The sequence below is a fragment of the Ahaetulla prasina genome, chromosome 10, assembly GCF_028640845.1.
Source record: "Ahaetulla prasina isolate Xishuangbanna chromosome 10, ASM2864084v1, whole genome shotgun sequence".
NCBI classification, from domain to species: domain Eukaryota; kingdom Metazoa; phylum Chordata; class Lepidosauria; order Squamata; family Colubridae; genus Ahaetulla; species Ahaetulla prasina.
The window spans coordinates 14,492,794-14,520,778 of record NC_080548.1 but is presented as its reverse complement, the minus strand read 5'-3'; the positions used below and the strand labels follow the sequence as shown (position 1 = coordinate 14,520,778).

The window sequence follows — 27,985 nt, the reverse complement described above, 5'->3', positions numbered from 1 at the left end:
TCTCACCGCAGCCGGGGCCTGCTTATCTGCTCCCGAACACGGAGGAATGTTTGCCTCCCGACCCCAGTCCTGGCTCCATGCCCAAGCAGGCTGCAGAGGAGGGAGCATCCCCCGGCCCCAGCCCTGGCTCCATGCCCAGGCAAACGGAGCAGCTAGACCCCTCCCCCTCCTCCACAGCATGTGAGCCTGAGGAAAGTTTACTTCCAACAACAGCTGATTGGAGTGACTCTCGCATCAGAAGATTGGATAGGCGGAGGCAACAGAAGGAAGGGAGGGGCAGGCCTTAATGAGTGCTGAGTCATGGAGCCACACCCCATGGCCTATATAAAGGATCTGCTTTCTGGCAGTCTCTGAGTCAGGCAAAGTCGAACTTATCTTGCTAAAGTCACTTACTGGTCTCCTGCCTTCTCTGAGGACTTTGCTAGGACTTTGGGCAGAGCTGCAGAGGCAAGCCTGATTCGGATTTCCCTGACCCGGCCGTCAGCGGAGGAGTGGGACACGACAAGCCCCTCCCTGGCTAGGAAATAAATACAGTAGAAGGAAAAGGGGAGTGGTGGTTGCAGGAGACAACAGTTTGTATTTCTTTGCTTATCGTGGTTCGTACCTCGCTACTGGAAGCTCTCGGCCTAGCAATTATCCGAGGATTGATAAGGTCTTTTATTGCAATTAGCCCTTGGAAGGATTATTGGCTGGACTTTTCTGTGCCATTCATGCCATGAATTCACAATAGAAGGTTTATAAAGAGGGTTTTTTCGGGACAAGGAGTCTGTTTCTTGGTTCTGCTAAGGCTGGGTTAGAACAGTAATTATTATTACTTACTTGGGTAATAAAACGTATGCAAGAAAACAACCAAGCTCAAAGAGCACTAAGGACCTCACAGTTCAACCCTGAGCTACAAATATTCACTCCTCTTGATGCAATTAACGTCTCTTGGGCTTCTGTTGGACAAAAAATATTTGACAACTGATACTGATCAATGGCCTTTTTGTTAATGCTTTTCCTCCTATGGTTGGTTTCATGTGGATTCCAATTCGCAGCTGGGTGCTGTGCGAACACAGTGACTTCCGGGGCCGCCAGTGGGTTTTGGAATGCACAGAGATCACCAACTGGCTGACGTACAGTGGGATTCAACATATTGGCTCCCTGTACCCCATAAAGCAGGTGAGTCTCACAGTTTTCTGATCATCTATTTTATTTTATTTTTATTTTTTTTTATTTTTTTTATTTGTCATAACAGCATACATAAGTATATATATGAGTATAAGCATGTAATAATTATATAAATTGGATATAATGAAAGGAAACAGTAGGACAGGAACGGTAGGCACGCTTGTGCTCTAATGCACGCCCCTTATAGACCTCTTAGGAAAGGGGTGAGGTCAATAGTAGACAGTTTTTGGTTAAAGCTTTGGGAACTTTGAGAAGAGACCACAGAGTCAGGTAGTGTATTCCAAGGGTGTAGAATCTAGGGTGGATGTGCAAACATAGAAGGAATCTAGAGTGGATGGGCAAACATAGAAGGAACTGAATGAATAATGTGACCAACCAGAATCAACTCTTTGGCACTTGGGCAGGGTGAGGGATGCTGGAAGGAAATAAAACAAATAAATAGGAGATTTCTATGTAAGTTATAACTAAGAAATAAATATATATTGGTTCTACATCTAAGAAAGGATTGCAAGTCTACATTAGGAGCAACATTTCGGCAGTATAAGCTCTTTTGGAAAGGAAATGTTTGTAAAACAGTAGTCTCTCTTCTCCTGAAAAGGAAGAAGGATGGTTTTCTCTCTATACCAGTGTTTCCCAACCGTAGCCGTTTTAAGATGTCTGGGCTTCAATTCCCAGAATACCCCAGCCAGCACTTCTGACTGGGGTATTCTGGGAATTGAAGTCCAGATGTCTTAAAATGGCAGGTATTCTGGGAATTGAAGTCCAGACGTCTTAAAATGGTGGGTATTCTGGGAATTGAAGTCCAGATGTCTTAAAATGGCAGGTATTCTGGGAATTGAAGTCCAGACGTCTTAAAATAGTGGGTATTCTGGGAATTGAAGTCCAGATGTCTTAAAATGGTGGGTATTCTGGGAATTGAAGTCCAGACATCTTAAAATGGCGGGTATTTTGGGAATTGAAGTCCAGACATCGAAAATGGTTATCGTTGGGAAATACTGCTCTATATGGTGCATTTCTTCTTGAGGCCAAGAGAATAGGCTAGATGACTTTTGGGGTATCTTTCAATTCTATGACCGATATAGTTCTTTGCAACTGGAATTTTCTGCCTGCATTTTTGTTGCTCTGCATTCCTGTAACTGTAACATCTAAATAAGTATTCCCAATCTTGGTTACCGATACTGTAGAGATGTTATTCCACAGTACAGGACTTGTTTACAAGCACAGACAATTCAAACTAATTCACAGTATGCCATTTTTACCATCATCTCTCTTTCCCTTTTTGCAGAGAAGGATCTATTTCCGAATAAAAAATCAAGAGTTGAAGTCCTTCCTGTCTGTGCCTGATGATGTTGAAGACATGAAAGCTGGACGAGTTCTGGTTTCGGAGATCAATGATCAGAACAGCTGCATCTGGTACTATGAAGAAGGACTTATGAAGAACCAAGTAAGGACCTTCCACCTGGAGATTGAGGCAATCAAGAATGTATCAATCTGGTTGTACACATATCCAGACATTTATACCAGGTCCTGGGAACTTGTCCCCCAGTAGGGTAAATAGTGTAGAAACAAACAAGATGAGTAGCATCCTAGATGTGGGAGTTGCAACATGAAGTTACAGAATGGAGTGTACCAGTTCAGAATTCCAACCATTTCTCCATTTGATCCCCTCATTAGATTTCCATCCGACTTGCTCAAATCCTCCCCAACCCCTGGAGTGAATAGAACAATTCAACTTGCGTGCCTATATTGGCTACTTCAGTTTCTCCAAGCTTAAGATTCTGTTTTTTTCTAAATAATCAATATATGATCCTGTACTAATGAAAATTTTCTATATTTTTTTTAAAAAAATTGTAGTGGCATTTGGGCCATCACTTAGATCACAATTGTTGCCTTCAAAGACAGGCAAGATCGTCCGTTCATTCATAGAAATGCCAGAAAAGAAGTTTTGGATCAGGCCAAAAGTGTCCAACTTTGTTTCCTGTAATGGTTAATCAGATATTTCTGCCCCCACCCCAATTCAGTTGCTTCTTATCCTGGAGTTAATAAGTGGCCATCATGATTAGCAACCATTGACGGAGATGTATCATCCCTGAGTTGAAAATCTTCTGACTGAAGCAAATGGTGGGATTCAGCCAATTCTGGCCAGTTTGGGTGAACCGGTTGTTAAATTGCTGGCTGGCCCTACCTCTCCCCATCCTGTCCCTTCCAGGAGTCCTCACGTGCCCCGTTTTGGCTCCCAGTGCAGAGAGGCCTATCAGGCCCAAAACAGGGCACAGGGGTGCGGTGCGGCCCGTTTTTGCTCCCAGGTGGGTGCAGGAGGTCAAGTGCTGCCTTTCATACCCCCTGGCCACGCCCACCATGGTCACACCCACCCAGCTGGTCATTAGGGCAAAGAACTGGTTGTTTAATTAATTGAATCCCATCACTGGACTGAGGTCCTCCAACATTAAAGTCTTGCACAAGCCAATAGCTTCCATGTATGTTGGAGTATAATCACTTTAGTCTCAGCCAACCAATCCAACAGCTGTTATACCTGGCGATTATGGAGGTTGTCCTCCAATGCATCTAGACCAGATCAGGTTGAGGAAAGATCTCATAATTTAATGCTACCTGATGATGAAGATAAAAAAAATACTAATAATGGTGCTTGTTACCAGAATTGGTAAAAAATGCTTAACCTGTTCTTTCTAGGTTGCACCCAATATGAGTCTCCAGGTGATTGGTGCAGCTGCAAAGGGCACCAAAGTGGTGCTGTGGTCTGAGAGTCGAATGCCTCGGCAGACATGGAGAATTGATTCGTCTGGGAGAATATGCAGCCAGATGTTTGAAGATAAAGTTCTAGATGTAAAAGGTAAGAGAACGGGGGAGTGATCATTCTGACTTAGCTCTAAAGAAGTTTCAGAAGACAGGATTTAGGAGAGACTAGACAACCTTTTGCTACATGGAGCCAATGTTTCAAAATTATATTTGCTTACCGGATTCCTCAATGTCTTCAACAGTGGCAGAACTTCTAAAATACTACCTTCCCTGGAAAAATTGGGATACAATCAGAGACGTAGCTACCTTGAAAATAGTCCATGCTGAACTCCGTAGCACGGTCAAACATCAGCACAGGAAATGTTTAATGACATTTGGTATTATATCATAGAGCAGGGGTCTCCAACCTTGGCAACTTTAAGACTTGTGGACTTCAACTTCCAGGAGTCCCTGGGAATTCTGGGAGTTGAAGTCCTCAAGTCTTAAAGTTGCCAAGGCTGGAGACAATGATAGTATTCAGCCAGTTCTATTCGGTTCAGGCGAACTGGTAGCAGTGGTGGAGGGAGGCTCCGCCCACCCGCCCGGATGTCATCATATCCTGTTTTTGATGCTCTGCGCATGCACTCATATTTGCGAACCAGTAGTGAAGATAAGTGAATACCACCCCTGGTTGGAGACCCCTGTCGTAGAATAGATTGCTTTATGATAATGTTTATGTCATAACATTTTATAAAATTTGCTAAATTTCAGCTCCAGGGGAGTCATGGGTCCTAGATTTTGGACGCATTCTTTAAGCCCATTTGAGGTACTTGAGGTTTTGTCCTATGGTGTACCATTTTGCCCAGTTAAAGGTTATAGGAATTAGAATTTTTATAGCATTCTGGCAGGAGATATAAAAATATAGCCCGATCAGCCTGCATTCATTAGAATTTCCTCCATTCCCAGGACCTAAAAATAATTTCTATCTATTGTATTACATAATAGTAAATGCATGTTTAAAATGCTGCCTGTATATGTGCTATCTCTTATTAATATATGGTAGTAATATATATGTAGATATTGTAATAGAGTAATATAAAACTTGATATTGCATGTGTTTAAAATGCCTATTCGTATTATTTCATAGTAGTATTTAAATACAGTCCTAATATATATTGCAACAATGTACAGTAGTGCTTGATATTGTGTATTTTTATAGGCATTATTTCATTGTAATTTATAGTTATGTATGATAATATGTTATATATTACAGCAATATTTAACTGTTGATATTGTTTAAATTGCTTATATGCATTATGATAAAATATGTAATATATTATATAGTACTTCATTTTAAAATATTCATGACATTATCTCATGATAATATATATAGTCACACAAATAGCTAATACAGCAATATAACATTTCATATTGTAAGAGCCTTTAAAATGCATTGACTTTCACGCTATGTGAAATGGAATACATTATAATAATATAGTTCTTGTGCTTAAAATGCATACATAGTTAATGCATATAAATATGTTATATAATATGCTGTAATTGTTCTCATGCATTTAAAACGCTTATCTGCATTTTCATAGTAATATTTCATATACAATATAATATGTAATATAGCTAACTGCAGTAATATATCACATGATCTGCATTACCTCCTAATGATATAGTAATATATAAATAATGTGTAATATTAACTTAATATGGGCCTTTAATTTGCAAAGCCTCTCAAATGCCTTACTGGCATTTTCTCACAGCAAACCCCCCTGATAGCAGTTCAGCAACTCTTTCTTAGCTGGTAGCTGCTTTCCTTTGAGCCAGCAGCCACACTGGAAAAAACAACGGAGTCAGCAGGGGTGAAATCCAGGCAGCGGAAATTTTGGTAGTTCGAAGAACCGGCAAATACCACCTCTGGCTGGCCCCAGAGTGGGTGAGAATGGAGATTCTGCAGTAACCTTCCCCTGCCATGCTCACCAAGCCACGCCCACCAAGCCACACCCACAGAACCGGTAGTTAAAAAATTTGGATTTCACCACTGGGAGCCAAGGCCCCAAATACATTGAACTTAATTTAAAATGAATGTTCACGAACATTAAAATCGGATGTCTTGATTCCGTTAATGGAGTTGCTCTCGGTGTCTTTCTGCTTTCCTCCTTCTCTTGTCTTAATGTGAGCATGGGATTCAGCAAAGTCACACACCACAATGCAACAATCCTAGGGAATCTAGGGATTTGTTGGACCTCTCAGGAGGTGAGGAGAATAATGACCCCGTGCCAAATTGTAACAAAATTATTGCGTACTTTTTTCCCCCCTCCACGGTGCCTGTCACTGCAGCAGGTCCTGTGGCGGAGTTCAAGTTGGGTAGAGAAAGAAAAGTACAGGGAGTTCTTGACTTACAACATTTTGTTTAGTGACTGTTCAAAGTTACAACATCACTGAAGAAAGGGACTTAGGACCAGGGGTGGTATTCACTTAGCTACCCTACTGGTTCGCAAATGTGTATGCGTACATCTTCACGCATGCGCAAGGCCTTCCATGCATGCACAGAGCCTCGAAAACCTGTTGTGACCTGGGTCACAACATTAACGTTAAATTCTGTGGAATATCGAGTTCGGTGAACTCATGCCCATAATCCCTAGCGGTTCACCCGAACCGGTCCAAACCGGTAGGATTTCACCCCTCATCTAGTCCAACCCACCACCCCCACCCAAGCAGGAGACCCTGCCTACACCATTTCTGACAAATGGCAGTCCAATCTCTTCTTGAAAGCTTAACAAATGACTTGCTTGGCAACAGAAATATTGGGCTCAATTTTGTTTGTAAGTGGAGGACTACCTAGTTTGGAAGAAATTGAAACTGATTGTTATGACCCAGGTCCAAGTAGATAGTAATAAACTTATGTTTATGTTGCTGCTCTTTTAAGCCTTATGGGAGGGGCCAATCATCTCTTGGCCTTACTCCCGAGTTGTCCTTTTTGCTTGAGCTGCTCTTGCCTTCTGGCAGCTCTTCTCATGCGTGCATTAGGAACAGGCTCCTCCCGTTCCTCTGCCTCACTACTATCAGTCTCTGGAGGCTCTGGAGTCCGCACCTCACTTCCCGATGGCCCTGGCCCCACCTCAGCCTCATCACTGTCTGACTCCATTTCCAGCTCCGTAGGCTGCGGACGGTCCACAACACTGATATTGGAAGAAATTGATCTCCCACGTTGTGCCTTGCTGTTTATGTACAACTTCCCATTGCTTCTTTCCCACGCACACTCACCCTTCCCGCCTTTCTTGCAGGAGGCAGAACCTATGACCGGGATCATGCTGTCCTCTGGGAATCCTCTGAAGAGAGACCCACACAGATTTGGGAAGTTCAAGTGCTGTGAAGAAGGCAGGAAGGGGATCGGGAACAAAAACCAGAGCTCGGCTTGCAAGTCATGTTTGGGTTGGAAAAGATTAGCCGTGGTTTTGGTCAAGCTAAGCCACTTGCCCTTTTCCAAAGCTCACAGTTTGAAAAAAAAGCACCATTATTTAACGACACAGATCTGAGACTGACTTTCTCAGTCGGTTTGCACTGGACATTTTCTTCCTTCTATGCTCTTTTTTTTTTTTTTTTTTTTAGCTGCCCAGGGTGATGCTTGCCAAAGTACAGATTATTGCACAATTCGAAGAGGTGAGTTATTCACCGCTGACAGGCATCCCAGCTAGATTGGATATTTAAAGAGAAATTCAATTAACATAAAACCCTATACATACATATATACACATACATACATACATACATATATATATATACATTATATATACATATATACATATATATATATATATATATATATATATATATATATATATATATATATATATATATATATATATATGTGTCGGGTTTTCTCACGTAAAATTGGAAGTGTCTTGGCGACATTTCAACAAAATCCCATTTGTCATCTTCAGGCTAGGAGTTTACAGTTTCGTGCTTCTAGGAGAAAAGAAGCTGTAGACACCTAGCCTGAAGATGACGAATGGAATTTCGTCGAAACGTCGCCAAGACACTTCCAATTTTACGTGGGAGAAAACCCGAATAACCAAAGACCTACATACAAACACCCGCGAAAACCTCAGAAAACAAATCATGCTTGTGCCTTTTACTCTTTTTTTCCCAAGGGAAAGGCCTTCTCCCTACCTTTAAAAATTCTATTTATGTATCTATGTAACATAAGATGCTTTTATAAACTTATCTCTCTCTGGTGGATTTGTTTGAGTCTTTTATTTCCTACTGAAATAGCTCCAGGCAGGGGTGGACTGCTGAGGGTTCGCTGGATTCGGGAGAACCTCTAGCTAAGATTCTGTGCAGTTTGGAGAATTCCCAAATCCCACTCCTGGCTGGCCCCACCCATCCCTCCCCTCCCAGAAGTCCCCACATGGCCCATTTTAGATGCAGGGAAGTGCAGGGCGTGCACAGAGGCTCAGCGAGGGCAAAAGATGGGCCTACTGGAAGTTCGGGAAGAGTGTCTCTGGAGCCTGGGGAGGCCGTTTTTGCCCTCCCAGAGGCTCGAAGAAAGCCTTCGGAGCCCGGGCAGGGCAAAAATGCCCCTCCCAACAATGGTGCTGGAGGCCATCTAGGCCACACCCACCATGGCCACACCCACCCAACAACCAGGCAGAGAACCTCTTGCTAAAAATTTTGAAGCCCACCCTTGGCTCCAGGCAGATGATGAGTATGGAAATACCGTATACAGGGTTATGAAAAAGGTTAGGCACTTTGTAGCAGCTCCCTTGGCAGAAATAAAGGCTTGCAAACATTTCCTGTAGCAAGATTAAAATCTTTCTACAGTACTTTTCCATTTAGAATTTTTTTCCTACTCTTTCTTGCAGAATTCTTCTTGCTCAGAAATATTTTTTTCCCTTTGTTGCATGCCCTGCATATCTAAAATGTTTCCTCAGCGTATCAATAATATTAAAATCTGAGGAGAAGTTACCTGTACAAAACTTCTTTGTCCACAAAGAAAAAGTTTGTGATAATTAGCTGGGGTCCCAAATATTATCCAAAGGTGAATAAAAGGTTCATTTTGTATGGGGCTGCTATCGATTATCTATATTTCTTTCTGTCACTAAACTCTGATTTTTCAAAGCCTTGGTGGAAGGTTACAGTAAGTGACAAGAAATAACTGGGTCTCATCATAGTTTCAGCCATTGGAGGGCAATATTTGCTTTGAATTGTATGTTGCAGTTTTGCTGGCAAATCGATTCTCATGTCTTCTATTAAGGAGAAGAGTTTCATGCGATATTGCACAAAGCCCCATTCAGCAGAGCCATAATGGATAGTGGCTCCTCACAGGAATGTGTGAGAAACTAGATACAAGAATAGACTAGACTAGACTAGACTTATGTTACATAGATACATAAATAGATACATAAAGACGACTAGACTAGACTAGACTAGACTAGACTAGACTAGACTAGACTAGACTAGACTAGAATAGAATAGAATAGAATAGAATAGAATAGAATAGAATAGAATAGAATAACAGAGTTGGAAGGGACCTTGGAGGTCTTCTAGTCCAACCCCCTGCCGAGGCAAAAAACCCTACACCACTTCAGACAAATGCTTAGCCAACATCTTCTTAAAAACTTCCAGTGTTGGAGCATTCACAACTTCTGGAGGCAGGTTGTTCCACTGACTAATTGTTCTGTCAGGAAATTTCTCCTTAGTTCTAAATTGCTTCTCTCCTTGATTAGTTTCCACCCACTGTTTCTTGTCCTGCCCTTAGGTGCTTTGGAGAATAGCTTGACTCCCTCTTCTTTGTGGCAGCTCCTGAGATATTGGAAGACTGCTATCATGTCTCCCCTGGTCCTTCTTTCATTAAACTAGACTTACTCAGTTCCTGCAATCGTTCTTCATATGTTTTAGCCTCCAGTCCCCTAATCATCTTTGTTGCTCTTCTCTGCACTCTTTCTAGAGTCTCAACATCTTTTTTACATCATCATATATTTTGACCTCTTTCTTTAAAGTGACATCACGTTGCTCTTCTTTCTTTAATCTATCCTTTGGGGATCACTTCTTTATATTTGCTTTTATTTCTTTTCAACTCGTTGCTTGCTTGCTTTTTCCTTCCTATTGGTTTGTGTTAGCTTTTATCTTCTTGTTTAAAAGTTTTAATCAAAATCATACGTGTACATTTTAAAAAAAGGAATGTGTGAAAAACAAATGCACATGGCATCTACCTTACAGGTTATGCTGTTGTTTTTTTTAATTGCCCAGATGAGCCTTTTAAAACGTTCCTGCAAATAATAATGTGATTTTACTTTCAAAGGATAACCAGATCAATGCTCAGGTAGAATAGAATAGAATTTTTTATTGGCCAAGTGTGAGTGAACACACAAGGAATTTGTCTTGGTGCATATGCTCTCAGTGTACATAAAAGATGGTCGACTTAAGTCAGAGGCTATGGAGAACACTGTAGGATTTCTATCCTCTTTAGGCTAATGGGTTCATTTTCCTGGGTACTCAAAAAAATAAAAATAAACCCTCCTACCATTAAACTTATATTCTGATAAAGTAGCTGCCGTAGAGGGCTTGATACAAAACATTGATTTAGCACAGAAGGTCTCCAAACATGGCAACTTTAAGACTTGTAGACTTCAACTCCAAGAATCCCCAATTTTGTAAGTTGAAATCCACAAATTGTAAAGTTGCCAGGTTTGGAAAGTCCTGATTTTGCAGAAAGCAAAGTAATGAAATAATTCTTTTTCCTTCTCTTCAGCATTGCAGAGTCCCATCAACCCTCCAGCTTGATTTTGTCTTCTCCTGGCCAGGGGGAGCACAATACAGTAGTGTCTTTCCACTTTCTTTTTCTAAAAATTCTTATGCAGCTTATAAACACCTTCGGAAATGAAGATGCTTCTGAAATCTCACAGAGGAATACTTGGCTTATTGGTGTCCATAAATGCTATGTGGAGGAATAATGAGAAAAAAATGCATCTAATTAGATGTTGCATTTCTTGAAAATGACTCATAAATCTGTCAAATTCCCACCTTTCTTTGGAATAATTTTTCAGGGGCTCCATTCAGAGGAAAACGAGAAACTCCCATTGCATTCATGGCTTGAGGTCCTGAAACAAGAGAGTATCTTCATTTTAATGGCTGTGGAGAAGATGTTTCATGGCAAGCCACATTGGCTGTGTAATGGTCCTCTTTCTTTTTCTTCTTTACTTCTGGCCAGTATCCCAGCCAGATCCTGGGAAGAAAGTACGTCAAATGTGGGAGGACAAGTTTTCCTTGATGTAGAGCAGGTTATATGACAGGCCCTTTGGAGTCCTTTAGGGATCAAACGGTTGAACATGGAATATGGAAGCCTTTGTGTCTGTCCTTGAACCCACAGAACTCAATGAATGCAGTTGTGGGATGTGCTGTAGGGAAATTCTATTCTGGTAGAAGCATCCTGCAGAGCAGTCTTTCTCAATTTCAGCAACTTTTAAGAAGTATGGACTTCAACTCCCAGAATTCCCCAGCCAGCATATTGGGTAGGGCAGTGGTTCTCAGTCTGTGGTTCGTGGATCCCGGGCGGGGGACAGACACGATGTCATCACAGGGGGTCCACAAAGGCTTGAAGAAATGCTATGATTTAAATATTGAGTTAGGTCTTGGGGGATCCGAAGCCACAAAAGGTATTTAAGTGATGGTGAAGAAAAGGCCGAGAACCAGTGGGCTAGGGAATTCTGGGAGTTGAAGTCTACACATCTTAAAGTTGCTAAGCTTCAAAAACACTGCGGTAGAGGGGCTGTTCCTGATTCCTGCTCCCCTTTAATTGCCTCTGCTTTAGGCCCTGAATATCCATGGTTTCTCCATTAACTAATGAATGACAAAGTCGTAACATTTTGAATGGTACCGGAACAAGGAGACAAACCTTATTGTGTGAGGGTGCAGCTAAGGGTCCCTAAGGTTTTCTCCTAGGCTATGAAGTAGAAGGAGTGTAGAAAGTTAGCATCTACCCCTCTCTTAGAAGAATGAAATATTTTGAGAAATATTAAAAAGGCAGAATATGATATTTCCCTGGATGATAAAATAAGAAACATATTTTCAAGACTGAGAGCAGCTCCCTGCCTCCAGCAGATATTTGGTGCCCATTAAGAAAGACTGGGCCAGTCTATCTACAAGACAAAAGACCTCCAGCTGCAGGGTGATGGGATTAAGACATGACCTCCAGGACATAATAGGATTCACCCATCTAGAAGCAGAGCTCACCCCAATGACCGAGGTCATTGCATCACCCAGCAGATTTCAACCAAACCTGGGACAACCTAGCTAGGACCCCTACAACACACAACAGAATACACGTTCTTGCACAGGAACAGGAAGTTCAAGTGCAAAGCCCAAGAGAGGATATACTCTCTCTCAACTCCATGTGGTCAGCTACCCAGAACCATGTGCTTGGTGGTTTTGTTTCATCATTCAAACCCTCTTTCCAATCAGCCGCCAGCCTCCATTTTGTCTCCTGTGCCTTTCTCCCAGCTTGGAACTGAACCAGATGGATATTTTTTCCAACAGGAGGCAACGTGTTGTCAGGGCATGTTGATATTGTGGCTGGGTGCAAATGGGAAATGACTCTATGGATGGACGAGTCCTCGCTATAAAGTTTGTGAGGTTTTCCTCCAGGGCTTAATGAGGCTGCTTAATACTCGGTGTGCGTGTGTTCACCAGGGTGGGGTGGGAGATAATCAAAGTAAGTGAAAAGGTGGCATTTCCTCTCCCATTGCGTCTATGAAAGCAGGGAAGAAGTAAGGATTGAGGTAAGTAGTCTGTGGTAAACAACAGGAAATTATTTCCTATCTTTATCTGAAACATCAGGTTCACATGTTTTATAGGCAATGGAGCATGATGTTATCACAGTAGAGTGGGCGAGGGAAACACACACACATCCTGTTTTGAACATTAAAACAAAATAAGTGCCAAAGAGAAACCTCCAGCGTATTATGCTAGCGCTTAGGGTAACCACCTCTCTTCTTAAATTTCCTAAATCTTTCCCGTTTTGCTTTGCAGCTGAACATAAAAATTCCAACGGCAGAGTTTGTCTCCAGCCTAAGAAATGAGCACCGGGGACCCACATACCCACACAATCACAAAATGAGTAGGTCCCATCACTCCCTTCCCCTCTCGGTGCTGTCTCCATGAACTGATGCTGATAAGATCTGAAGATAGAAAAATTACCCACTTCCTGAATGGTGCATAGCTCAGCTTTGGTGGGTGTAAGATTACCAGCTATGTAGGCTTTGCGGCTGTCACTAGAAGTGAGGAGGCTCTGTGACATGAGCAGGTGTTCTAGTCATCTTGACACCCTCAGAAGCTGCAAAATGTTTGCAAAAACCCCCCCCTCCCTAATAGTATTGGTTTTTTTTTTGCCAGTTTAAGTAGGAACACAGTCAATAAATAAGGCGGGGGGAAAAAGGGGGAGGCAAATTTGTGTTAACAATAGTCACATGTTTAGGGCTAAATCTGAAATAAGATTAATTTCTGAATTGCGTTTTTATTGTTAGGTCTTTATTTATTGTTCAGTCAGTCTACTGAAAATGTAAAATAGCTGATCGGGGCTCCTCCAGGGACAAATATACAAATTAAATATTAGAATACAAGGCTGTCTCAGAAACTGGTGAAGTGTCCGAAGACTGGAGGAGAAGAAATATTGAATTCCCCTGTTTGAGTTCTAATAGAACATAGGGCTGGAAGGACCCTTGGAGGTCTTCTAGTCAACCCCCCTGTCTAGTCAAGCAGGGGGACCCTATACTATTCCAGATAAATGCCTGACAGATACAAATACAAAAAATACTGCAAATACTACAAGTACAAATAAATATAAATGCATGTCCTGATTTAGAGCTGAAAAGGCAAGCAGTACTTTTCCAAGAAAGAATTGCTAAAAAAAAAAAAGAGCTTAAACGCCATTAGAATAGAAACTCAGGAATTGCTCAGATCTACACATAGAAATAAAAAAACAATGGGGGAAAGGAGTCCCTGTAAATCCATATGTCGGGAGCTGAAAAGCAGGCAGGGCTTTTGCAAAGAATTGCTAGAAGGGCTTGCGTGCTGCAGGACTCTCTGCTTTTTTTATTATTTTATTTATTTATTTATTTATCAAACACGTATAACAGATATAAGTATAAACATGATTATGACTACAGGATAAGGATACAAATAAATGGGGACATTAGGACAGGGACGGTAGGCACATAGGTGCGCTTATGCACACCCCTTACAGACCTCTTAGGAATGGTGTGAGGTCAGTGGTGGGTTGCTACCGGTTTCCCCCAGATCGGGCAAACTAGTAGTGGTGGCGTCGGGAGGCTCTGCTCACCCACCCGGATGTCTCTGCGCATGCGCGCAAACACACCCACGAACAAACCAGTACTGACAGGATTTGAAAACCACTATTGGGTGAGGTCAACAGTAGGCAGTCTAAGGTTAAAGTTATGGAGGTTTAGGGAAGAAACCACAGAGTCAGGTAGTGCATTCCAGGCATTGACCACTCTGTTGCTGAAGTCGTATTTTCTGCAATTGAGTTTGGAGCGGTTTACCTTGAATAAGTAAGTATTGTAAGTAAGTAATGTCCTTCCTGTCAAAGACTACTTCAGCTTCAATTGCAACAATACACGAGCACACAATAGATTTAAGCTTAATGTTAACTGCTCCAATCTTCTTCTTCTTTTTTTTTATTGAAAAAGTTTTACAACAACAATTAAATTTTTTCCCTCCCCTCCCCCCTCCCCCTCCTCCCCCCTCCCTCCAAAATCCCCCCCCCCCGATTTCCCGGAGCAAACACAAGGTATAGTTCATTAAACAAACAGTCATACATTAAACTTTTAAAATCTAACACAATTATAATCCTTCTCTCTCACATATTAACTGCTCCAATCTTGATTGCAGAAAATACGACTTCAGTAACAGAGTTGTTAATACTTGGAATACACTACCTGACTCTGTGGTCTCTTCCCAAAATCCCCAAAGCTTCAACCAAAAACTGTCTACTACTGACCTCACCCCATTCCTAAGAGGTCTGTAAGGGGCGTGCATAAGAGCACAAGCGTGCCTACCGTTCCTGTCCTATTTAATATAGTTATTACATACTCATACTTATATATATGCTTATATATTGTATAGTTATTTCATGCTTACGCTTATATATACTGTGTGACAAAATAAATAAATAAATAAATAAATAAATAAACAAATAAAGTTTGTATTTGTTGTGTGCTCATGTGTTGTTGTGGTTGAAGTTGAAGTAGTCATTGACAGGTAGGACGTTGTAGCAGATAATTTTGTGTACTATGCTTAGGTCAGACCGAAGGCGGCCTAGTTCTAAATTGCCTAATCCCAACATTTCAAGCCTGGCGGCATAAACTATTCTGTTGTGAGCAGAGGAGTGGAGGAGTCTTCTCGTGAAATACCTCTGGACTCACTCAATTGTATTAATTGTATTAATGCTTGCAAGGATGATCGTCATCCCAATAGATTCATTTATGTATACGTACTTTTTAGGTATACTGGTTTTATGTTATACTTAATAAATAACTCCACATCAGCTTGAAGAGCAGTGCTGAATGAAATGAAACAACGGGCACAATTTTATTAACGGCCTGGATGAAGGAGTTGAGGAAATGGTTATCAGATTTGCTGATGTTGTAAAATTAAGAGGAAGCAGCAACATTTTGGAAGAGAAAGAGAATATTCAAAAAGACCCAGAATGGCCAATAAAAACAACAGGATTAAATTTAGCAATATACGAAATTCTGCTTCCGGGGTGAAAAATTGCCAACATGATCGCCAACATCCCATGACGGATATGGCACAAGAAGAAGAAGGGGTGAAAAAATATAGGAAGGGGAAGAGAGACCTAGTTCATACATGTGAAAAAGAGCTTGGTGTTTTACCAGTGTTTCTCAACCTTAGCATGTTTAAGATGTGTGGACCAACTCCCAGAATTCCCCCAGACACCTTTCCTTTGCTGGCTGGGGAATTCTGGGAGTTGAAGTCTACACATTTTCAACTTGCCAAGGATGAAAAAGTAGATCACAGGTTTAACGTGAGCCAATGGAGACACAGCTGTTTAAATAAGGTAAATACTATAGGGGACTGTAAAGTCCAAGTCAGGGGTGAAATTCAGCAGGTTCTGACCGGTTCTGGAGAACCGGTAGCAGACATTTTGAGGAGTTTGGAGAACCAGCAAATACCACCTCTGGCTTACCCCAGAGTGGGGAAAGAATGGGGATTTTGCAGTATCCTTCCCCTGGAGTGGGGTGGAAATGAAGATTTTGCAGTATCCTTCCCTTGCTACACCCACCAAGCCACACAACGCCCACCAAGCCATGCCCACAGAACCGGTAGTAAAAAAAATTTAATTCTACCCCTGGTCCAAGTCATAGGACATAGTAATCTCTTCCTTCTCAGGCCAATCTTTTTATGTCCCTATGAGCTGCCCAAAGAATTTAGAAATTGAGTTTTATAAGGTGAGATCAGACTGATATAGTATATATGCAATGAAATCCATCATCCAGGGTTTTCCCCATCTTTGCCTTACTTTCTCCAAAGAATTCACCATTATTTTGCTCTTCTGCAAAGCTAGCCCAGCAGCCTTGCCCAGACAATTAAAAAAGACAGAATTGCCAGCTAGCCAAAAAGCTTTTATTTAAATCAACCTGCACATATATTACAGAAGGTAATAGCAACCAATTTATAAAACAAACTTGTTATCTTGTGTTATTATTTTCTGTAAATGTTTTCTGTAAATGGGGAAATGCAAAAAACCTGATTACATTTCACATAAAGGCAGATGCAGTTACAATCAGAGACATTCTGTCTGTTTGGCTACTTGCAGTCTGATGAGCAATTGTCCTCTCCTGTCCTGTTAAAAAAAGGATAATCTGGTGGAACCACCACGCTAGATGTGGCTTTATCGTACAGCAACCGGTATTCTTGTCTTGAAGTGCTGAAGCTCATCAAGATGAAGCCTCCTGGGTAGAGCAGTTACTTCTTTCTTTGAGACAAGAGAAGGATTCTCACAAGGCAGATTCATTTCTTCAGAGGTGACAGCATAGTTGCTTGAGAGACCAAATATAAAAGAGCATCAGTAGGATGGAGACCATAATGGACGAGACATGATTACAGGCATGTGTGGCTTATGTCCATCCCTAGACAGCTCTGCAAAAGGATTTTGTAGGAAAAGTATGATCTGGATTATCTGTCTCAGGAGCAGAAGATGTGTCTGAGATATTTCATAACTCGTCTTACGCAGATTTCCTCTGAACAATGACAGTCATATTGCAAAAAAAGCATGCACTTGAGGATTGACATCAGACATTTCCCTGGCTTTCTTTTTCATTTCCCTGTTTAATTGGCCGATGCAATGAAATCATGGATAGTCCAACATGTCGGACTAATATTGCAGCAAGAGCAGGATACTGGCTGGGCTATTAAGCAGTTAGCAATGGAAAGGAGCCCCTTTTCTTAAACTTGGGTAGGACTGATGGACCTTCATTTCTCCCAAAAAGTGAAGCTTCAGGTTCGTTACATGTGAAGAAGATGGACCATCATCCACATCAGTGGCAACAAAAAGAAGACTGGGCCCCCAGACACCATTATGCCAGAACTCCTAGGAGTAGTATTTGTCTTGTTCATCTGAAAGAGAAATTGAGAAAGATGTTTTATATTGGGTCAAATAGGGTGTGCACAAACCTGAACACTTAACAATTATTTTATTCACTGACACGTGTCATATACAGATATACACATGATTTGGACATCTATTTATCCCGCCAGGGTAGAGATTTAGATCTTCAGACTATTCAGAGTAGCTTTGGAAAGTGAGATGGGATACAAATGAAATAAATAATAATGTATGCAAAACAGAAGAACACGGGACATTTATTTGGAAATATTGTTAACATCTGTTCCTCCTCCCCACCTAGCAATACCTATAATATTCTAATATGATTAGAGAAGCAAAAGCATAAAAAATAAAACCCAGAAAATTTTTTTAATAGGAAATACAGTGGTACCTCGGTACTCAACTGCTTTGAAACTCATTGCGTTTGGTACTCAATGCATTTTGACATGAAAATGTTTGTCCCGGTACTCAGCGTTCTTTTGGTAGTCAATGCACAAGCTAGCACTTGTCGGTGTCAGCTGCCTTGTGACCCACTACATTATTCCTTATGGGGAAAAAAATGTTTGGTATTCAATTGTTTTTGGTACTCATCCCAGAACCAATTGAGCAGGAGTATCAAGGTACCACTGTATGTGGAAAGGATACCTTTTAGGGTTCCCTTTAAGCCACTCCATTAAAGCTAAAAGTCTAGGCGGACACTGACTGCAGGACAAATAGATTCAAATCACAAGGAGGAAGTGGGTGTGCCACTCAACTCAGAGTTCATTGTGCATTTTAGGTAGAATAGAATAGAATTTTTATTGGCCAAGTGTGATTGGACACACAAGGAATTTGTCTTGGTGCAAATGCTCTCAGTAAGGTAAGGTCTGAAAAAGAGCATCTAAGTGCATCCTGGCTTCAAAACTCCATGTGCTTCAAACTCTCCAAATCTCACAGTATCTAGAAAATGCATGAAGATCTTCAAAGCAGGTAGTAGATACATGGAAAAATTGTGGAAAAAGCAGATTGTGGTGAATCACCCTCACCCTGGGTCAAATGACTCCATGAATCTTAACTGGAACCTGAAAATACGCATGATTCCTTTGGGAAGAATTTTAGAAGCAGCACAGGGAACGCCTGCTTAAGACATCCTTTGTCCCCATTGTCTTCGTGACTTGCTTGTCCACAGGCCTCCTAACTTTGTCTCACTGTGTTCCAAGGGTTAATTAAATTTCTGTTCATACTTATGTGCAGAAATGGACAGATTATCTATGGAAATGAAAGAGAGGGAAGACACTGAGTACTATTTAATATGGAATAGATGGTATTCAACTGAAATACTTTGGCCACCTAAGGAGAAGGAAGGACTCACTGGAGAAGAGCAGGGGTGAAATCCAGCAGGTTCTGACAGGTTCTGGAGAACCGGTAGCGGAGATTTTGAGTAGTTCGGAGAACTGGCAAATACCATCTCTGGCTGGCCCCAGAATGGGGAGGTAATGGAGATTTTGCAATATTCTTCCCCCAGGAGTGTGGAAGGAATGGGGATTTTGCAGAAGAGTGGGATGGGGATGGAGTGGGACGGGGATGGAGATTTTGCCCTGGAGTGGGATGGGGATGGAGATTTTGCAGTATCCTTCTCCTGCCATGCCCACCAAGCCACACCCACCAAGCCACACCACGCCCACCAAGCCAACCCACAGAACCGGTAGTAAAAATATTTGGATTTCACCACTGGAGAAGAGCCTAATGCTGGGAATGATTCAGGGCAAAAGAAGAAGGGGATGACAGAGAATGAGATGGCTGGATGGAGTCACTGAAGCAGTCAGCGTGAGCTTAAATGGACTCCAGAGGATGGTAGAGGATAGGAAGGCCTGGAGGAATGTTGTCCATGGGGACAACGCGATGGGTCAGATACAACTTTGCACCTAACAACAACAGATGGTATTCCTGGCTGGAGAGTAAATATAAAACTTAAGGGAGATTTTTGTTATGAGAACGAATTGTGAATAGAAGTTAAGATAATTTAAACAAGGATGTAAGTTTAAGATAGAGATATTTAGGAGTAGAATTTGTGTAAAGAGGTTAAATAGGATAGAGATACTGATGTAGAAAAGCTGTTACTAGTATTGTAATTTTGATGTGTCTGCCTTTGGGGTTTTTTTTGTGTGTGTGTGTATTATGTTTCTTTTTGTACTGTGTATTTTAACGTTTGGAAATTTAATAAATATTATTTTTTTTTAAAAAAATCTGTTCATACTTTCATAATGTGTTATGTTCCACCCTGCCCAGATCCCTGCACCGGTTGCTTAGGTTATCAGTTAAACCAATGCAACCGTTGCAACTGACAAATTAGAACTTGAAGAAACCTCTTGGCTGTGCTTACAAAGTTATGGTTTCCTCTTCCTGCCAAAAGAATGTCTGCTCCTGCATTTTATTTTAGTGCACAGAAAAGGAAATGCAGAAAAAGCTGAAAGCAATGTTTTAGGACATACATCTCCCAAGGAAACGAATGTCACCCCAAACCTAGGATGGTAGAATTAGTTTGGTTCGAACTTTGAATTAATTTGAGAAGACATTCTCTGAAATGTTCAAATAAAGTTATCGGACGAAAAAGAAATACTGAAATCTCAGTTGAAATCAATGACATTTTGAGAGAGCAAGAGGTATCTAGAAGTAGCGGAAGGTTGCACAATTGTACCTGAAATCTAAACCAGTTGGCCAAACTCTGATAGATTATCTAACCTTCGTTGTGGGCAGATATATGATTTAATGCTGGGAAGCTTTAGATTTGGACTCAATTCAAGTGTTAAAGGGTAGGTGGTCCACACTCAAATCATCAGTCCGATAGTCCACAAAAACCTTAGAATGATCTCTTCTGTTGTGATGGGTTTTGGATTCAGCCTAATGTACTTTATAAGGCAGTAACCCAGAGCAACATAAATATAATAATAATGATGATAATGATGATTTTTAAAGATAAGCAACATTCGGTGTAAGGCAGCAGACCAGCTAGTTTTAAAGGTAAAGGTAAAGTTTCCCCTCACATATATGTGCTAGTCGTTCCCGACTCTAGGGGGCGGTGCTCATCTCCGTTTCAAAGCCAAAGAGCCAGCATTGTCCGAAGACGTCTCCGTGGTCATGTGGCCAGCATGACTCAACGCCAAAGGCGCATGGAACGCTGTTCCCTTCCCACCAAAGGTGGTTCCTATTTTTCTACTGGCATTTTTAATGTGCTTTCGAACTGCTAGGTTGGCAGAAGCTGGGACAAGTAACAGGAGCTCACCTCGTTACGTGGCACTAGGGATTCGAACTGCTGAACTCCCGACTTTTTGATCGACAAACTCAGCGTCTTAGCCACTGAGCCACCGCATCTCTTTTTAAAACCTTATAAATGTCTTCTTTTGGGCAGCAATAGGAATTGATTTATTTGTACAGAAGTAACATTTATCTACTCCATTATCATGCCATGCTTTACCAACATTGGAACAGGCTGCATTGATTAACTTTAACGCCCAGAATAGTAGCGTTTGATCATGTTGGTAAAATTGAGCAGGTCTGGAAGGTCAAATCTTGAGGAAAGTTGGTCTGTACCTGTTCCTTCCTTCCCATTTTTTTTTAGGGTGAAACACAACGAAACTGTGCTAATCCTGATACTGTACTGTAAATTAGATACTGCAAGCGTGTTGACTTTCTAATTTTTAGCCTAGCAATAACAGCAATGGCATTTGCTTCTGCTATCCTGATACAAAATGATTTTTTGGTTGTTGTTTTTTTTTTTGAAGAACCCAGTAAACACATCTGCTCGTACAAAAAAGAAATCATGGCTGTTGTGTTTAGCTGATTCTAAAGGAAATTTAAGCAACTGAATAGAATAGAGCTGGGAGGGACCTTGGAGGTCTTCTAGTCCAGTCCCCTGCTCAAGCGGGAGAACCTATTTCAGATAAGTGACTGTCTAGTCTCTTCTTAAAAACCTCCAGTGGTGAAGTGCCCATGATTTTATGAAGGCAAACTCTCCCACTGATTGATTGTCCTCACTGTTAGTAAGTTTCTCCTTAATTCCAGGTTCCTTCTCTCCTTGATTAGATTCCATCCAAGCAGTTCCACTGATTAATTGTTCTAACTGTCAGGAAATGTCTCTTAGGTCAGGGGTCTCCAACCTTGGTCCCTTTAAGACTTGTGGACTTCAACTCCCAGAGTTCCTCAGACAGCTTTGCTTTTTACAGAAGTCATATTTTCTGCAATCAAGATTGAAGCGGTTAACATTAAGTTTAAATCTATTGTTTGCTTTTGTATTGTTGTGATTGAAGCTGAAGAAGTTTTCAACAGGAAGAACATTGCAATAGATGATTCCATGAGTTAAACACAGGTCCTGTCGAAGGTGGCGGCGTTCTAAATTTTCTAAACCCAGGATTTCAAGTCTGGTGGCATAAGGTATTTTGTTGTATTCGGAGGAGTGGCTAGTTAGTTAGTTAGTTAGTGGTTAGTTTCCACCCATTGTTTCTTGTCTTGCCTTCAGATGTTTTGGATTGGTTTGGTTGAGCCCCTCTTCTTTGTGGCAGCCCCTCAAATATTGGAACGCTGCTATTAGGCAGGGCAGAAAACACAAACTTTTCACCTGACACAGGATCCTCCAGTGCCTTTATTACCCTGATGTGTTCCTATCTCTATTTTTTTTTCTTTAATGGGATCAAAACAAGTCAGAGGGCTAAGATAAAATGGCAGTAAATGAAGGGAAAAGCAAAGCATGTGAAGCCTGTCTGTTTTGTCAAATTAGCCTTCCTCCTGAAATTTAATTTCATGAAATTATATGAAGAATGTGTGACAAACTCGTTTGGCGTAGTAATGAAAGCACCAGGCTACCGGTAAAAACTGGGAGATGGGGAGTTGTAGTCCAGCTTTAGGCATAAGGCCAGCCAGGCACATTCTCTCAGCCCTGGCAACCACGTCCGAAAACCCTTTGCGAAGAAAACTGCAGGGACTTGTCCAGATAGATTGGAGATGGCTGAACAGGGAGAAAAGAAATGTGTACACGCCCACCACACTTCAGTTCTAAAATAGAATGGAATGGAGTAGGAACCAGATTAAATAATTTTTTAAATGAAAGCAGTTGCAGTGTGCGTAAACGTACTTTTTTTTAAAAAAGCAGGCATTGCATACAAAGAATCTTGAACGTTTAGAATAAAACTGAAGAAATTGCAGATTGAGGTCAAATGAGCCATTGAATAAATTACTAACTGACACCCACTGTGAGGAAATGAGTGTTTTCACTGTGTATCATCTAGTGGGTTAAACCAGGGGAACTGAAAGTTAATGAAGACAATGGAGTTAATTCAAATTCTTGTTCCTCTCCAAAAGTGAAAGGCAAATCATACTATATATAGGTTTGTATCTAAAATAATAGCAAATAGATCCTTTTCATTTCAGTTTATTGCTCATGAACACCCCATTCCTTCTCCAGTCTTAGGGTTGTAAGTACACAGTAAACCAGGATTCATAGTTTATAAATTACTACAGCTTAATCAAACCCCAATGATCTCACCACAGTCACCACTATAAGGTAATTTGTTTGGCTGTGTGTTACACAGCACATTGTTTAAATAAAATAATTATGAAGACATATTGATTTCCAAGATGCTGAATTTAATTGCTGGAAAAACAGTGCACTAGAAAGAAATTTTGTTTGAGTTTCTATGAGAAATGAATTTTGAGTCAGGATGAGCTTCCTAGAATTTAATTGCAGTCAGCTAAGTGGACACGCTTTCTAACTCTCTTTTTTTTAATTTCGGGTACATACATGCTAATTTCTTAGGGTCTAAATGCCATCTGTAAAACATTTTATAAAAATTTTCTCTTAAATTTTGAGCTTGCGTAAATTTAACATTTCTAATCCAATTTTTTCCCCAAGTTTTCTTCATTATTGGTTCCTGTATATTTTGTGCCCATTTTATCATACAATCCTTAACTAATTCTGTTTGTGAATCTATTTCTAACAATGCATTATACAACCTTTTAATATGTGATTGGCCTTGATCTCTAATCTGTTTTACCAAATTTTCTTCACTTTGCATAATACCAATTTTCTGGTCTTCTTTCCATCTAGCTTGGAGCTGTCCATACTGCTTTCTAACTCTTAAAGTATGACCGTATCTGGAAACAGCCTGTTATGATGTTGTTAGAGGATGATTTGGCTCCAAAGCAGTCTGCTTTGAAAGTTGGTTGGGATAATGGTAAATATTCCTCTATAAACAACGTAGAGAGAGGAAGTCATTATGGCTTGGGTAAGCTATCCAGTGTTCTCTGTTAAATGTCATGTATTCTGCATAAATATATGTGCAGAAAAGGAACAGTATATGTTTGGGCAGACTGAATACAAGGCATCACTGATGGCTGCTGTTTTTATGAGATGTGTTAAGCCAGAAAAAAGGAGGCAGGAACCTGGTTATCTTAGTAATCTATATTGCACACATTATTTTAACGAGCACTGGGATTTATAAAACCTGGAATACTATATGAAGCAATAAAATGAGCTCAGTTTATTTTATGAACGTATGCTCAGTGCTTGACTTGAATGAGATATGAAACAGTCCTACGGTAGACAGATGAATTTGCACTCAGTTAATTCAAAATAATTGCTAAGTACTCTACTGGACTTTACTAAGCATCGTTGGAATGGCCACTAGATGGCAGCAAAGAAATAGAGGGGGGAAAACCATGCTGTAGTTAGTAGGTTTCTGCTGCCCAGAAACCTTGCTAAGCATAGTCAGCTTGTAAAAACCCACTAGGGAGGATGCTCCAAACAGCCGGTAGTGGACAGACATAGAAAAGAGGAAGGAGAGCAGAAAAGTTGGGCAAAAACGAAGGGAGAATAATCCAAACGGGAGAATACAATTCGAGGCATTTGCAAAAATTTAACAGGATTCCCTCTGGAAACTGGAATGAAGCCATGCCAATTTTTTGCTAACTGACTGTGGCAATTATTCCTTATAAATAAGGATCACCTTATTTAGAGTATGCTTCAGAGGATTATGCTATTTTATCTACAAACTTTAAACAGGGTTTTCCCTGAAATAGAAGGAGTTTTCAATGGCCAACTAGCAATCACAATAGGAGGGCAAACAGGTTGGTATCTATCTATCTATCTATCTATCTATCTATCTATCTATCTATCTATCTATCTATCTATCTATCTATCTATCTATCTATCCATACATACATACATACATCCCGTCCATCTATCATTCATCCCATCCATCTATCTTTTACCCACTTAAATAAAAATACAATTATGTCAGTAGAAATCACAATGCAGCATAAATGAAGACCCAATTAGAAAATAAGCCCTAGCATGATTTTTCAGGATGCTTGTAATATAAGCCCTACCCCCAAAATAATCCCCAGTTAAGATCATCAGCCAGAAAGATGCAATTAGTACCGTATTTTCCCCAAACTAACAAATAACCAGAAAATAAGCCCCAATGCATCTTTTGGAGCGAAAAAATAATATAGGACCCAGTCTTTATTTTTGGGAAAACATGGTAAATACGTACATACATACATATATACATACAATCAGAAAATAAGTTCTATATAACTTAGGGAAATTTCATTCTTAGTAGGAGCCCACTAATACCAATTATGAAGCATAAACCATTGAAGTCTTATGGATTATTACTTAGAAATTAGTTCTTCCATGTTTAATAGAACATCACAGAAATATATCCCTCGTTGAAAACCTGTACCCAGTTCACAAACACATATTTCCTTCAATAAAACCCTGCTGTTTGAAATAACCAAAGATTCTAATTCGACTCACCAAGTCAGCTCCAGGTTTAGCTTCAGATTTAGTTTTATCTTCAGATTTACCTTGTACATTAGCCGTAATCAGGCTCATGAAAAGAATGGCACTAAGGAGCAAAGTGGCCTTCATGGTTAAGTTCTCTACAGCTCTCAAGGTTGGAGCGTCTGGGAAAAACAATCTCTCTCTTAGAAGAGATGCAGAAGGTTTTGTGCTAAGGCAAAAGCAGAAGGAACTTGCCCATCACAACCAACGTCTTCTGATTTGCTTTTGTGTGGGTGATGATGGGTGGGGATTACGATGGTTGTTCCATTGACACATTCCAGAGCTGATCTGCTTGCCTAGAAGAACAGAGCTGCAACAGGTGGGCTTATGGAAGTGCATTCAAGGGATGGCAAACCTTTGATCAATCAGAGGACAGATAGACATTTTTTCAATCTTACTGTCTGAAAGGAGGGATTTGCAGGCACGACAATTGCTGATTGTTAAAACAGAGCTCTCCTCCTTCTCCTCTTCCTCCCTTCTTCTAAATGCATATGACGGTGTAATGAACTGGGTGACAGTTACAACGATTTCGGCTCTAGTCATGTTTCGCAAAATCAAGTTATACGTTTACTTTATTGTCATTGCGCCTTGTACAATGAAATTAAATGCCATCTTCAGTGTACATCATCATAAGAAAACCATTAAAAGAATGAAAACACACTTATATATCACTTCATAATGCTTTACAGCCCTTTCTAAGCTGTTTACAGAGTCAGCATATTGCCCAAAATATTCTGGGTCTGCATTTTACCGGCCTCAGAAGGATGGAAGGCTGAGTCAACCTTGAGTGGGTCAGGATCGAATTGCTGGAGTGAGCAGTGAGGTAGCTGTGCAGTATTGCATTCTAACCACTGTGCCACCATGGCTCTTTATGATAGTTTCAGTCTCCAAAAAGCAAAGTGAAAGAAGGGAGTGGTCTCTTCAGCTTTGAAACGGAGATGAGTGCAAAAGTTGGCTTAAACTCAACATTAAGAAAACTAAGATCATGGCATATGGCCCTCTCAATTCCTGGCAAATAGATGGGGAAGAAACGGAGATAGTGACAGATTTTATTTTCCTGGGCTCCAAGATCACCCCAGATGGGGACTGCAGCCAAGAAATTAAAAGACGCTTGTTCCCGGGGAGGAAAGCTATGGCAAATCTAGACAGCTTACTAAAAAGCAGAGACATGACCCTGCCAACAAAAGTGTGTATAGTCAAGGCTATGGTTTTCCCAGTTGCAATGTATGGCTGTGAAAGTTGGACCATAAAGAAGGCTGTGCGCCAAAGAATTGAGGCCTTTGAACTATGGTGCTGGAGAAGACTCTTGTGAGTCCCTTGGACTGCAAGGTGATCAAACCGGTCAGTCCTAGAGGAGATCAACCCTGACTGCTCTTTAGAAGGCCAGGTCCTGAAGATGAAACTCAAATACTTTGGCCACCTAATGAGAATGAAGGACTCATTGGAGAAGAGACAAATGCTGCGAAAGATTGAAAAACGTGACGGCAGAGAACGAGGTGGCTGGCTAGAGTCACTGAAGGAGTCGGTGTGAGCTTAAATGGACTCCAGAGGATGGTAGAGGACAGGAAGGCCTGGAGGAACATTGTCCATGGGGTTGTGATGAGTTGGACATGACTTTGCAACTAACAACAACAAAATAAGGATCACCTTATTTATAGTATGCTTCAGTTGATTATCATTGAGCAGGTGTCCCCCCTCAAAGATAAAGAAATAGAAGGAGTTTTCAATGGCCAACTAGCAATCACAATAGGATGGTAGACAGGTTGGTATCTATCTATCTATCTGTCTGTCTGTCTGTCTGTCTGTCTATCTATCTACCTACCCACCTACCTACCTATTGTCAATCAATCTATACATCCCATCCATCTATGCATCTCACCTGTCTGTACATCCCATCCATCTATCATCTACCCAGTCTTAAATAAAAATACAATTATGTTAGTAGAAATCACAATGCAGTATGTGTTAGAAAGACTGCTTGGGGTTACAAACAGTTTAGATGCCAATGTTCTCTAAAATCAGATTTGAAGTACATGGCCTTTCAATTACATACATACACACACACACACACACACACACACACACACACACACTGGTGTGTATGTGTGTGTGTGTGTGTATGTGTATGTATATATGTAGGTCTTTGGTTATTCGGGTTTTCTCCCGCGTAAAATTGAAAGTGTCTTGGCAACGTTTCGACGAAGTCTCATTCGTCATCTTCAGGCTGGTGTTTACAGCTTCGTGCTTCTAGGACCAACATGTGATCGCAGATGTTTCTTCCTTTTAACTGCTAGTGGGGTTTGAACTGATTGGTTGGGAGCTTGGCTGTGTTCTGATTGGGTTGAGATGTGTTCTGATTGGATGGTGGGATTGGCTGTGCTCTGATTGGATGGTGGGGTTGGCTGTGCTCTGATTGGATGGGGGTGTGTTCTGTTTGGGGGGGGCTTGGTTGTGCTCAGGTTAGTCTGAGTTACAGGGGGATTTGAGTTGGTGAGCTGCATTGCTGTTGTTTGGCTTTGCGTTCGTGGTTGTGCTACCTCTTCATGGTGGGTATCAGTCTGCTGCATGTATGGATTGGAGGGGTTTGAAATGGCTAATGAGGCAGC

General features: G+C 40.9%; 1 protein-coding gene and 1 long non-coding RNA gene across 2 annotated transcripts in view; one reads left to right on the top strand and one right to left on the bottom strand.

Moving 5' to 3' along the window:
- Positions 1-7,739, top strand: part of CRYBG2 (crystallin beta-gamma domain containing 2) — a 77,917-nt gene extending 70,178 nt beyond the window's left edge. Inside the window, exons 17-20 of the mRNA XM_058195368.1 lie at positions 1,038-1,161; positions 2,456-2,614; positions 3,862-4,021; positions 7,203-7,739. Coding sequence (XP_058051351.1) covers positions 1,038-1,161; positions 2,456-2,614; positions 3,862-4,021; positions 7,203-7,291 — 532 coding nt within the window. The 3' untranslated portion in view covers positions 7,292-7,739. The remainder of the gene's footprint in view (positions 1-1,037; positions 1,162-2,455; positions 2,615-3,861; positions 4,022-7,202) is intronic.
- An 8,817-nt stretch (positions 7,740-16,556) lies between these two features.
- Positions 16,557-25,645, bottom strand: LOC131204798 (uncharacterized). Its single transcript, XR_009156641.1, has 2 exons — positions 25,353-25,645; positions 16,557-17,571 (listed from the first exon to the last, which is right to left on the bottom strand). It is a non-coding gene; the product is annotated as an uncharacterized LOC131204798 (long non-coding RNA).
- Between the last annotated feature and the right edge of the window lie 2,340 nt (positions 25,646-27,985).